The following is a 14,111-nucleotide window of genomic DNA, read 5'->3' on the forward strand; positions in this document are numbered from 1 at the left end:
TCTAACCTGCTGATTTTCCTATTCTCACCATCTACCTACCCTATTGCTGCCTTTTCTTCCCTGCCCATTTTTTTCTGTCATCCATCTGCTTCTGGCTTTACTGTTCTTTCTGTATTTTAATCCCTATTTAGCCTCAAATCCTCTGATGCTAAGTTACATTCCTGCACCCTCCTCCCCACATCTGAACCTTTAGGTGTCTGTCCCTTTTCCCCCTTCTCTCTCTGCCCCATGCTTTGCGAAATTCCAAGCACCAGCTACATCCACAGCAGCTGGCCATGACACCAATTCTCTCACCCTCTGCTCTCAAAAGCTGAGGGCAGGAACTGCACTGCAAATGCAGCTCTACTGAGCTGGAACATGAATGATATGCTCAGAAGCTATAAAGGTAGCTATCAAATCAAACATCTTGACTGAAGGTCACTGAAAGTGGTAAGTCTACCATTTGGTAATACTTTAAAAGCTACAAGAATATGTGAATTGGATGAAGAAAAGTACACATTCTTTAAACATAACTCAATTTTAAAAGTTCCATTAAAATTCAGTATGATACAGACCACTGGCACACAAATGTCTGGGGCAATTTATAACTATAAAAAAGATTATACAATGGAAAATGTCAGTTAATCTATTCATAAACACTCATCAAATAGAACATAAAAGTTAAGACACAAATGAAAAAAAAACCAAACGGGCATTAAAAATATTTTATGCCAGCAACACTGATACTAGGGACATCTGCAGTTCAGTATTCTGTTATATCTTTGAAAATAATTTCTCCTTGGTCATCCTATGCCATTGCTGCTTCTTCACCTGATGCCTATTTATGCTATTCTTGCACTGCCACACTCCACAACTCACTCTTTAATTGCACAAAATAACTTAACAGCAGCAGTGTTATGGAGATCTGGGAATAGGTAAGTAACACGCAAAAAACTTACTAAGAGCATAGCTTCAAAATTTCAGGTTTTCTCAAAAAAACCCCACCAAAACTGAACACAAAAGTCCCTATACACAGAGAACACTCTATTGGTAAAAGTCTTTAAAAATAACTAATAAAACAAGAAAAATTTAAGACATTAAAGAGAGGAAAAAACTACTTTTATAAGGAGCAAATAATATCTTTATAGGCTTAAACTACTTTTAAATAGTCTTTAAACCATTCTTTAAAAACATGAAAAGCTTAAAAATAATAAGCCCCCACAAAAATACACATATACTGCATCGTTATTTTTGTACATTACTGATGTATTTCTAAAACATATTATTAAAAATGCATTTGCAGTTTTTACGTATGATTTCCTTAAGACCAGCTGAGTAATACAGAGTATATATTTGTAAAACCTTATTTCCTAAGGGAAGAATTTAAAAGTTGCATCCTAACAGCAAGGAAATGCTTTTCTTATTAACATGCTCCAGTTCAATTACTTTACTCTTTGATGCACATGGATACAATAATAACTTACAAAATACAAATGTGTTGAGCTTTTTCCATAAGTCTTTTGCAGCCTTCCATCAAGATTCTAGATGGGGAGTAAAAGTCTTAATAAATTCTCATTGTTTTTATATCTGCAATAAGTGTGCTTTCAAAATAAAGGGAAAGCTAACTCATACAACCAAAAATCCATTTTCTCAAAAATACTTTGTCTTCAGCAGCACTATTCATACCAAAAGGTAATGCTGGGGTACTGTGATTTTAAGTACGATCCTGAAAAGCTGAGAATTTCTGGAAAAACAGCCTTGTCCCTCTCACAAAGCCAAAACAAGCACAAAATATGAGAGGGTCTGTTATTGCCTATGAACAGTTATGCTGATTTCCAAAGTCTTGAATACTGGGGATAAAATACCCTGAGATGTTCTCCTAAGTCCATCCAGACCGCATTCAGAGACTACTGATATTCAGCAAAGAATGTGCTTCAGCAATTTGCTCAAATTCATATGTGCTGGAGTTACTTAAGAAAAGAAGCAGAAATTAATAAGTTAGTCAGCCCATGTTAGGCACTTGATTGACCATTACCAGCATGCTACTGCTAATTAATATAGCAGTTCTATCAGATAACTAAGAAACTTAGACAAATATTTTTCACAGGCTACATCTAAAATTACTCTGCAAACTGAATAGTCAGACTACATCTCTCTAATTAAACCACAGAATTATAGAATGGCTTGGGTTGGAAAAGACCTTAAAGATCGCTTTGTTCCAACCATATCTTCCACTAGACCAGGTTACTCCTAATCCCATCCAACTTGTCTTTGAACACTGTCAGGGATGGGGTATCCACAACCTCTCTGCGAAACCTGTTCCAGCACCTCACTCCATTCACAGTCAAGATCTTATCTAAATATGCTCTTTTTCAGTTTGAAGCCATTCTCCTGTGCCCCATCACTACAATCACTTGTAAAAAAAAATTCTGCAGGTTTGTTGTAGTCCTCCTTTAGGTAGTGAAGAGCTACTAGAAGGTCTCACCAGAGCCTCCTTTTCTTCAGGATGATCAACCCCAACTCTCTCAGCCAGGAAACATGCTTCCATCCTCTGACCATCTCCATAGCCTTCCCTGGATTCACTCCAGCAGGTCCATGTCCTGCCTATATTGGGAGCCCAGACCTGGATCCAGCACTCCATGTGGTATCTCACCACAATGGAGTAGAGGGACAGAATCACCTCCCTCAACCTGCTGGTGCTTTTTAGGCAGTCCAGTATGTATTTGGCATTCTAGGCTACAAGCTGCCAGCTCACATTAAGCATTTCATTCGCCAACACCTCCCAAGTCCTTCTCCTCAGGGCTGCTCTCAATCCATTTTCCACTCAGTCTTTACTTGGGGTCTGTTGATAAAATCCACCTCTCTCCAGTTTAGAGGCAAGGATGCCATATATGGGAGAGTGTCAAATTTCTTGCACAAGTCCAGGTAGCTGATGTCACTCTTCCTTTATGCTGTAACTTCATTGTAGAAGGCAACTAAATTGGTCACACATTATTTGCCTTTAGTGAAGCCCTGTTGGCTGTCAGCAATCACCTCCTTATTTTCCAGTTTCCTTAGCAGAGTTTCCAGGATGATCTGCTCTATGATCTTGCTGGGCACAAAGGTCATACTGGCCTGTAGTTCCCACCACCTCTCATTTTTTTTCTCTTTTTAAAAATGAGGATTATGTTTCCACTTTTCCAGGCATTGGGAACCTCACCAGACTGCCAGAATTTCACAAATATGATGGATAGTGGCTTAATCACTTCATCTATCACTTTCTTCAGGAGTGGCAGTTTCATCTCATCAGGCCCCATGGACTAGTTCACCTCCATGTTCCTCAGATGGTCTCAAACCTGATCTGCTACTACAGTGGGCACTTTCTTCATCTCCCAGCTCCTGCCTTTGCCTGTGGCAGCCCGGGCAGTGTGGCTGGAGCACTTCTCAGTGAAGACTGAGGGAAAAAGTAATTCAGTACCTCATCCTTCTCCATATTCTAATCAGGCCTCCTCTTTCCTTCTGGAGAGAGCCCACATTTTCTCTAGTCTTCCTTTTATTACTTACACACTGTAGCTACTTTTCTTGTTTCCTTTGATTTCCTCATCCAGATTTAACTCTATCGGGGCTTTAGCTTTCCTAACCTGATCCCTGGCTGCTTGGACAATACCTCTGGTGAGTTGCTGTTACAGATGTGGTACACCCTATTGTTAAGTAGGAAGTTACCTCTACACCAGGAAAAAAAATGATATCATTTTATCAGAAAAATAATTCAGTGTATAAACAACATATGCTAAAATCATTCTAGTTCAAGCTGCTAACTAACCCCATTAAGAGAATATGTGAGTATCCTCTGCCTTGCAAACAGCTCTTGCATTAAGATGGCAAGCAGAGAATTCAAAAGCTACCTATTGCCTATTTATATAGAAAGCTTCACAAAAATGCTCATTATCTCTTAGTCTTGAACCAACCTACTTCAGATGACTACAGTTAAGAACTTAAATCCTTGCAGGACCATATCTGCATTTTACCATCTACACAGTTCAAGGATAGGATGGCTCATGTAATTTGTGGGAAGTATGCATCATGAGGCTGAGAAATTTAGTATTTTTTTTTGTAGTAAATGTATATAATTACACTGGAATTTAGTTCCCTGCTGGTAAATGTCCTAAGTGCTGAATATTAACATGCTGTAAGATTCCAAACTTAAAATAAAGACTAGTACACCTTAGAAGTGACAATTTATATATATAATACTCCAATTTCAGATACAAATGTGGCACACAGCTCTCAAAACTAGAAGTAGCCTCTACAATTGCTTCCTCAATTCAGTATTTATTTAGGTATTTTCATTTAATGATGAGATACAATATTACTTTTCTGTATCTTAATTAAATTTCTGAGTAACCAAAAAAAAAAACCATTGGAAAAAGGTCTACACAGCTTTATCAAGCACTAGGCTTTCAGATTTAGATAAGTGACAACCTGGGCTTATTCAATACATACTGAAAAGAAATGGTTATTCCTTACTTTTGCACTTAGAAGACAAGGACATTTCATACTTCTTCTCATACAAAATAAACATGGTTTTCTTTTGAAACAAACCCCTTAGTTTGGAAATCTTTTTTGAAGTGGTAGTTACATTGTGAATAAAGTGATGCTGATTAACATTTTCAATCAAGAAATATAGAAATAATTAGGCAAGGAAGTAGTGACCTGAAGAAATATTATGTAGATAGTTAAGGCCACTAATATTAAGCTAAAATCCAGTGAAAAGGAAAATCCATTTGACTTCTCCCATAGTTACCATGGCAATGTTGTTCCTTTACAAGAGTTGCAAATTCATAATTATTTTTTATTTTGTAAATGAATGATTTCCCCAGTGCTGATTATGGAAAAGTTTTTCAATGCATTCTTTTTTTGTCTGGACATAAAGGACAATTTTTTGTGATCTGTTTAAAATTAGTTTCTTATCCAGATATTTATTTAAGAAAGAACTTTTATGCCGTAGATTGTGATTTGCTTTTAACTATGTGTACAGGTTAGACATATACTTTTTTAGTCATATACTTTTTTTTATAATGAAGTACTGCACTTGTGTTCACTGATGAATGAAGGTTGCAGATTTCCAAAAGACCTTCCAACACAAACACAATTAGGCCCATTTCTGAATTTCACAAAATGAACCTCCTACCTTAATTATTTCAGTGTTATCTTAAGGCTTTATAAATTACTGAAGGCAAGGAAGCTTAAAACCAAAAATCACAACGTATCTAGTGATCAAACTGAGGAGTTTTGAATATTCCCAAAAATTTTAACATGGACACAAGGGACATAAGGAAGCTGTTCTAAGTTTCCTGAATGTCTAGGGAATCTTATAATGAACTCCCTCAGCCAACATTTAGTAACTTCACTCAAACACCCAGAGTCTTCAAAAGTTCATCAACCCCTTTCCAGCTAGATTCTTATTTTTATCTCAGAGACCATCTAAACTGCTATTCTGAGGATGTGTGAGCCTTATTGCAAGCATGTGAGTCCAAGAATGTGTATGATTCACAGAGGGATGGTCCTCAACAGTATATTCTGTTCAGTCATGACAAAGTGTGACAGACTTAGAGATGTAAAATATTAAGCAAGATGCATGAACTTTTTTTAATCTGAAAGTGATTTTACAAAGTTGATTAAAAATATTTTCTTGAGGATGCCAGAAAAATGGTTAGCATCAGGAATTTAAAATCAGCAGGCAAACATTTTGATTTTGATACTGTGGCATTTAAAGATTTATGGAAAATTTTGCTGTCTAATTGTTGTCTCTGATTTTGCTGACTGGGATCCCTCTCTTGAGTGGAATCTAATTTTGCAGATGGATGGAAGGAGATGTCTTTCTGGAAATGTAGAGCTTCTCTGAATAAATTTATTACTTCCATTTAATTCCAATTCAATATTGACACTTACTTGTGTCAACAGTTTCATTGAATTCCTGTTTCATATAATTAACACTTTCAGATTTGATATGATTTTTTGATAATATTTTTGTTCAGCCTATAATGAAATTATAAAAATGTACAGCAAGTCATCCCAAAAAGTCAAATGATCTCATAATTTTGCCTATATATGTATACAGATACCTAGTGCAATAAAGGCTCTTAATATTTTTTCTGCTATTTTGAAAGAATTCCCAGCACTTCAAATACACCATGCTGTTCTTCAGCATAACACATTTTTTTTTTTCCCTGTGGTTGGTTTAGGTTTTTTCCCTAAGTCCTGTGCACATTAAACCAATTGAGTAGATGTTGATTGAAAAAAAAGGTAATATTTCCATTTTGGTCTCCTTTGGTATTTTTCCTCTGAGAGTTTAAAAAAATCTTAAGATTTTTTTTTTCTTTTAGTGTTTGCTAAAAACTGATTTATTAACAAATTCTCACTTAAAATCAAAGCTGAAAATACACAATTCTCAAACCCCAGGCTATTTCTATACTCCCAAATTTTAGTTAGAATTTTAACAAGGATGAAGAAAACAGAAAAGAAAATGACTGTAAGGCTGTAAAGCAGCAGCCCACACATTAGAAGTATTGTGGGGGTTTTTTGGTTTAGTTTTTTTTGTTGATTTGAGGGTGGGGTTTTTTGTTGTTATTGTTATTGTTTCTGTTTGTTTTGGGCATTCTAATTATTATTAATGAGTATCCTCGGTTATGCTGCAATAGAAGATAATGAGATGTTTTGTTTCTTCAGTTCAGAGGGCAATACTGCAGGGAGAATCTCTGAGTACACTGTGAGAGATCACTGACACTTACAAAACAATAAGCAAAGGATCTTTGGAGCTTTGCTTCCCACCAGTAGAGAGGAACTAGTTAAGAATGTGATCATGAATAAACTCATAATCTTCAAAAAGAGAATGAAGCTGAGCAGAAAAAAGCTAAAAACCTTCCTACAAAAACAAAATCAAAAACAAACAAACAAACAAACAAAAAACCAAAAAAAACCCACCAAAAAAAACCCCAAAAAAACTCCTATTGTCAAATAACCAAAGCAAAACACTCCAACCTTAGAGAAAATTAGGAAGCAGCCACAGCATCAAAAGGAATCCAGCTATCATGGAAGCATTTAAGAAATAATACCAATATTAGACGTATTAGAAGTAGAACCAGGCCAATTCAGAAGAGGGAGAAATGCAGTCGAAAACTGACCAACTAAATCATAACGGTTTCATTTTTTGGAAGAATCAATGGAAAGTTCCCTTTGCATGTATACCTTACAGTGAACAAGTACCAGGAAGCACACAAGACATAAGCACATAAGCAGAAACACAAAATATAATGCAAACAGCAATGCATGCAAAAACAACTGAAATAATTCTGCAACTATTTAGTCTCTACTACTTAGCATCTAGTACCAAGTAGTTGCCAATCTAGAATATTATGTAAAGAACCTGCTACTGTTTGGCTCTATCAGCAGATGTCAAATATATTCATTTGAGCAGGAGTTTTGTTTATGAGCATGCCATGTTAAGAGCCATACCAGAAAAAGTGTGTAGCATAGGGTGAAAATTTATTTAGAAAATAATATTCTATATATATATTCTAACCATATTTGGCTAAAACTGATAACAAATACCCCCTGACGTATTCATTAAGCAGGCCTGTAGTGTATGCCTGGAACATACTAATAGTTAACACTCACACATGTTCCATGAAATAAAACAGAAACATATTAGACTTGTGACTTGACCCCAAGAACAAAGGAATGTCCTGACAAGCTAGAAAAAAACAAACTGTAAATAGAGGATCAGGCTCAGAGTAGACAAGGAAATGGCTCCACACTCAGACCAGGATAAGCAAGTGTAGAAACAGGGAGAAGTCACCAGTTGAGAACCAGCAGTGCAGAAGATGATGAGGTGGATGCAATTGATCTCAATGGTAACAGGAGAGGATGGCACATAAGCCTGTCTGCTGCTGGAAAACCACTATCCTTGCCTTTTGGGAATTACAGGGTTGGCCAGAGACGAAGACTTCAGTGCCTTTCCTACTTTAACTACAAAAATACCTCCAAAGGTCAGACTGATGAGGAACTTAAGGTTTTGTTGTTCATTTTGTAGACTTTGTTTCGTTTTATTGTCCATCATTCTTTGTCTTTTGGGCAGCCTTGTATTTAACCCACACCCTGACATAAGAGCTGACCTTGATGTCAGCTCATTCTCTCAGGTTCTGTCCTTGCAGCACACAGTTCAGTTTTCAGAGAGGAATATTTAGGATACTGAAATGTCATTATAGGAGAGAGATTATATATATTTAATGGACAGAGAGCTATAGATAGCCTGTTTTAATAGACCATTAAACTCTCTAGTCAGGGGGTATGGGGCTCTGTGATTTTGAAGCATCTTTTAGGCAGGTCTATGCTATTCCAAAGTCTGGAGACATGCTGCTGATTGTCCATTGCCCACAGCACAGCCTTGAAACACAACAACACAGGGTGTCACTGCTCCGTAATTCTCAACCCCAATCTTATTTCACCTTCTTCATCTACTTTTGCCAAGATGTGCAGGAGATGTCTGGAACGCAGTTTACAGCCATTTACATATTGAATAGCTTGAAGAAGAAACAGGGATTTAGCTTCTTTATGTACCTATAAACAATTTATTAAGCATGAGAGAGTGCAAGGCTGTGACCTTTGCCAAAGGTGTCTCCAGTCTTATCTTTTAAACTCCATGGAGAGTGAAGGCTGACCATTGTCTCCCCCAACCTCAATGCTATGTCTTGCTGATATTCCTGCTGCTGCTTCTGTTCCATCTTTTTGACTGCTATTAAATCACATTTTCTCCAAAGTATCCCTCAATATTCTGCCCTCAGTAAACTCTAATTCTCCTCTAAACTCTGTTGAAATTAAATAGATTTCTAACATATATATCTTAAAATATAGTATCTAAAACATTATTTTCAAGAGCATAAAACCTCTTTCATGACCTATTCTATATATTTTTACGATTAATTTTTCTAGTGAATAAACTGCTTTTCAAAATCAATTTTTATAGACAGTGTTATTAACGACTTAGATATAGGATTTTAAAGGCATTTGTTATTCTCAACACACTGCATAATCCCCAAGAAACTTGCAGAGGTGGATGCTTCATCTCACTTTCCCCCGTGACCTTACAGTGATTTAGCTGAGGACCTTATTTCAAATACAAAAGGGAAAAGCTGATGTCCCTCCCTGAGCAGAAAGTGCAGTGCATCAATATGATCATGCAGAAACAACATACAAAATAACCAAAACTGTACATTTATTATAATCCATATATTATTACAACGATAACTGCATCTTATGATAAACAAACATATTTTTATTCTATTCTATGTACACGAGTTTGACAATTTTTTCCCCAAAATATTATGCAAAAGAGAAAAGTAACAGAATCACATTCCACTCTGAACTTTTTCAAGCTCCTAAGAAAAGAATAATTCAGGAGATGAGGACTTGTCAATTGTCTTCTGCCAAAAAGAAATAATACACAGGAATTTTCATTTGTTTCCTGAAGTAAATTTCGAAATTTGTTATCTTTTACTTCTCCAAAATGCAGAAGTCATGATGCAATATGAATACTATTATTACTTTTAAGAAACACATTTCTATTTTGATGTGCAGTTTCCAAATACAGATTTTTTTAAAAGCTCATTCCATACAGCATTACTACTGTCAAATTATATGTAACACATGAGCTTTCAAAATATAAACATAACTGAAACACAGACCTAAAAGCAAAATGGTTCTTTATTGCCTCTTTAAGCTGAATATATGCTACAATTAACACTTTAACATCCTGAGGATACAACATCTCCACTAAAACTGCCTGGTTAAATAAATCTGTTCATAAAAGCACACAATTTTGTTTAAAAATATGAAATATTTAAAAAATCATTAAAACCTCAGCACTATATAGCTCCTTATTTACCTGTCCCTGAATGCAACGTATGGAGCAGAAACTGAAGGAACCCAGCAAACATAGCAGCTTCAGCAAGAGAATGCTCAGAGCACAGCTGGCATCTAGTAGGTTGCTGAATCCAGCCTGCAACTGTAGCAAAACCGTAATGCCAGCAAAAATCCACCTCAGTGTGAAGGAGACGATCTCAAAAAAGTCATGAGGTCCTTGCGTTCTGATCCTAAGCCAAATTATTCTGCAGTGTCAAACACCCAACACCAGTGACACCCAGCAGGGCTAACGAGAGCTCTTGTCAGCAAAACAAATCTCTGCAGTGTAGTGCACGCATCGATTACTGCATCAGTTCCCTGCAATGACAGGGAGTTTCAGCCTTTGGAAGGAGTTAATGGTTTTAGGAATCCAGAATCAACCATCCTCAGGAAACAAGATGGGGGGGCAGGGGGGGAAAGCTCCTTCCTCTCTGGATAGAACAGGAAAGAAGTTTCTTAGGGTTTTTAAGCCAACAGTAGACACAAGCTCAGGCACCTAAGTAATGCACCTAAGTAATCAATACCACTGCTGCAGTTATTATTTATATTCAGCAGTGGTGCACTGAACAAGTTTAATCAACTGCATAGACGAAGCAATTATGCTTTGGAAATGTGGCTTTTTAAATTTATGTAAAACATCCCAAGCTGCAGATTTACTTCTAGCACACTGAAAACACAAATGGCCCTTGATAAAATTTTACCACTTTTTACAAATTAATAGGATAATTTAATTCTTTTCATATGTAACAGATGTGTGCATGGAAACATAATTTTATATAAGAAAAATATACTCCAAATAAAAACCTCCAGGAAATAACATTTTGTATTCCAAATTACATGCTCAAGATAAAACAGAAAAGCAGAACTTGTATTTCCAAAAGCCAGATGATTAGAGAATTATAGCTAATAGAATTTACTAAAGTATTTAATCTACTGTAATCATATACAAATGATACAACAATAAAACTATTTCTGTGGCAGAGGTAGCCTTCCTCTGTACAAACAGATGGTTTTCTGCAGCCTATCTACATACTGCAGGGACTTCCAAAATACAATGCAGGACATCCAAAATACAAAAAACCTGCTGTTTAGAAACTAAAATGAGAAAGCAACACAAACAAAGAGAAGCTTAGAAGGGATAAAATATAAATAGTAAAGCTAATGAGAACTTACAGCTCTTTCATACTTAACAATATATGGATCTGTTAATAATAATAAAAATAAACTTCTAATCAAGTGTTTCCCTGTAATTCTGGATCAAACCCAAGGTACTGAACAATCTCTTTCACACTCCCATGTCAGTCAACAGCAAAAGCCACAAAATATCCCTGGACACTGCTGACTTTAAGTATCTCCAGTAGCACTCCTGTATCAGCAGGAGGAACATACCACTGTCTAACTCTGCTTTATTCACAGACATGCCCTTGTTAGGACATGGTTTTTTGGAGGAGAACAGTGTCTAGTCTGTATATATTTCAAGGGACAATGATCACCTGCTACTGACCAAGGAACATATATCCAGCTTTCTCCTAAAGCCAGAAACATTTATTGCAAAAGAAACAAAAGACCAAGTATGTCAAGTGCCTGATGCTTCCACAGCACATCCACTAACCCATCTGCATTCCTCCCTGGAGGATGACCTCCTCTTCTGCTAGGGCAGGCATTGAGAGCTTTGTATCACTTTCAGAACGCAGCATACCTGGGTCCTGAACATGCACCTCACCTCACCTGCACATGCTAAACAAGGCAGGGGATTTTGTTGTAACAAAAATCAACAGATGAAAAATTCTTGCTTGCTACAACCTCAGAATTTGTAAATGAGACTGTACTATATAGTCTATATATACTATATAGGGCTTGCTCTCTGTCTTATTTCAAGTGTTCCTGTCATTCCCATGACATACACGTGTCTGTGAAAAAAATAATGAACTGTTTTCCCAAACACATTTAGAAAGGTTTGTGCCTCGTGGTGTTAAAGCTCTCACTGTCTCCCACTCCATTATGTGATAATCCTCCCTGCTCCTCTAGCAGGCAGTTCTCTATGCCCATTTTACCCAGTGCTATCCCTAGCCATGAGTTCTGCCCAAGTCCTGCCTAACCCTCACATGGCAGAGGTGTCTGCAAGTATTTGCTGAAAATAAGGGAAGAGAAGAGCAACAGAAGAATGTTCTCAGGTCAGAAAGGGCATTTTGCAGAAAAGAACAGTACCACCAACTCCAGCATGCATTGCTCATCCCTAAGGGTGGATTTCATTCCTCCCAGCCCCAGACACATCAAGCCTTTCTGGCTGCTCCCAAAGGTTCACCTGACTGCTTAAGAATAAAGTGCTAATAGTCGGTCTATTTACTTTTACATCCATCTATAGCATCAAAGCATCGGAAAGTAACCGTAAAACAGGACATCATTCCAATTTCCTAGTAAAAATACGTAATTAAGTTGTAACATATTTTCAAATTTTGCACAGGGTAGCATTGCCTTTATAATCTCTGCAGGTTTTTACCCTTGCAAATGATTCTATTGCCACTATCTTCTGAGGCACATTACACTTCACATCTAATAGATACTGACCATCATATTTTAGCCCTTCATAATCTTCCTGCTAATAGCTGGTCTAGATCTTAACCTGTGCAGTGTTTAGCTAAGACTGAGCTAATTAAAACATGTGCAGTGTAAGTACATCTTCTCTTCAGTCAAGTATTGCCCAGTGAAGACTGAATGTTTTTCAGTCTCTTTTTCAGATTCTTTGGCAAAATAGTTACAACTTTGCAAAGAAAATGTTTGACCATTTACCAGAGAAAGACTCCTATACATAAATACACAAATGCATAAATTCACACATTTCTGAAGAAGGGGTTACAGATTGACATACGATCAATTGTGAAATTTTTCGTAACTACTCAAGTAAACAAGAGGTTAAGAATGTCTGGTGAAAAAGACATATAGCTCCTTAAAGGAAGGTCTGCCCTTAAACACATATTGAACTTGTTAAAGTTCATCAAAGTTCCTCTCCTTTTAGGCATGAGCGTATTCTGTTTATATTCCTAGCCAGGTAACATAAAAATTAAAAAAGCACCAAAGGAGAAATTAGGTTGTCAAATCAACAGAGTAATATGCTGAAGTTAATATGCTTGATCTTTTCTTTAGCTTAAGCTAAATCAATGTCATGCTGTTGTTGCTGCACACCTTTCAATTCAAACTTGATCCAAGCTAATCAATTCAAAGTGAAGTGAAGTGACTTGCATCCATCTGAATGACACCATGTAAAAGCACACACTGGGAGCAGGCTGTGTGTGCCTCCCACTGGCATCCCGTGGCTTGACCACATTGTTCCTGGAGGTCCTCTGGGGGAGTTTTACAGAACATCACCCACTATTTTGCAGCAGATTGGCAGACAGAGGAGCATTTCTGCACAACCAAGTGACAGGAATCCCTTCAAGCACACAAGTGTGAAAAAGCTAGTAAAGAATCACCCTGCTATTTATGGCTTTTGTAATCAGCATTCCAAGTTCCACTGTCAATGGTTTAGTACTGTGCTAACACTGATGTTTCATTTCTTCTGCCTCCACCTGGGATTGACTCGATTGTTCTTGACTCCTCTGAGGAAAATTATTGTGACAGTGAAACTGGAAAGAGACAAAAGGAACACTCACCCTAGAAAACCTAGCCTGGGCCTTCAATTCTATAGGTGCAGTGGCTTCAATCTTTGCCATCCAACCTTTGTGATTCAGTAATTTTGCAATGCATTTATCTTAGTTACCTTATCTACTAAAAAAAGTCAACAACTCCTGAGATAGATCATTTTGATAACTGGCCTTGAACAAGGAGAATCTACTGACAGTCAAGAGAGAACATCAATGCAAGTCTAACAGTGCAGACACTGTCAGATTTACAGATTTCTGGACTTCCTCTGACATCATAGTATAATGAATTGACCTCTATGTGAAAGGAGATTTTGTGGAGTATTCTTCATGACAAGGGCAGTAAGTAACATATTAACTTACAATATCCATAAAAGATCTTCTTGATAGCATTTTTCAGAGCCGAAGGTCATCTTAAACAAGCCCTAATTCAAGCAATTTGCTCAGCTATCCAATTGCTAACCAAAGCCAGATGTTTTCAGTTAAATGGTGACAAATCTGCAGGCACTGACTTTACAATTTACTGATCAGTGGCATCAAAATATAATTTTTGTT

At 36.9% G+C, this 14,111-nt stretch overlaps 1 protein-coding gene across 34 annotated transcripts in view; it reads right to left on the reverse strand.

Moving 5' to 3' along the window:
• The window catches only part of RIMS1 (regulating synaptic membrane exocytosis 1), a 417,183-nt gene that overhangs the window by 381,514 nt on the left and 21,558 nt on the right, over nt 1–14,111 (reverse strand). The window contains exon 1 of one of the 34 annotated variants that reach the window (XM_021554046.3): nt 9,902–10,410. The exons of the other annotated variants lie outside the window; for them this stretch is intronic. Coding sequence (XP_021409721.2) covers nt 9,902–9,953 — 52 coding nt within the window. The 5' untranslated portion in view covers nt 9,954–10,410. Of the gene's footprint in view, nt 1–9,901; nt 10,411–14,111 lie in introns of those variants that run through there. 34 annotated transcript variants of the gene reach the window in all.

Source organism: Lonchura striata, chromosome 3 (assembly GCF_046129695.1).
Source record: "Lonchura striata isolate bLonStr1 chromosome 3, bLonStr1.mat, whole genome shotgun sequence".
In the NCBI taxonomy this organism is placed as follows: Eukaryota; Metazoa; Chordata; class Aves; order Passeriformes; family Estrildidae; genus Lonchura; species Lonchura striata.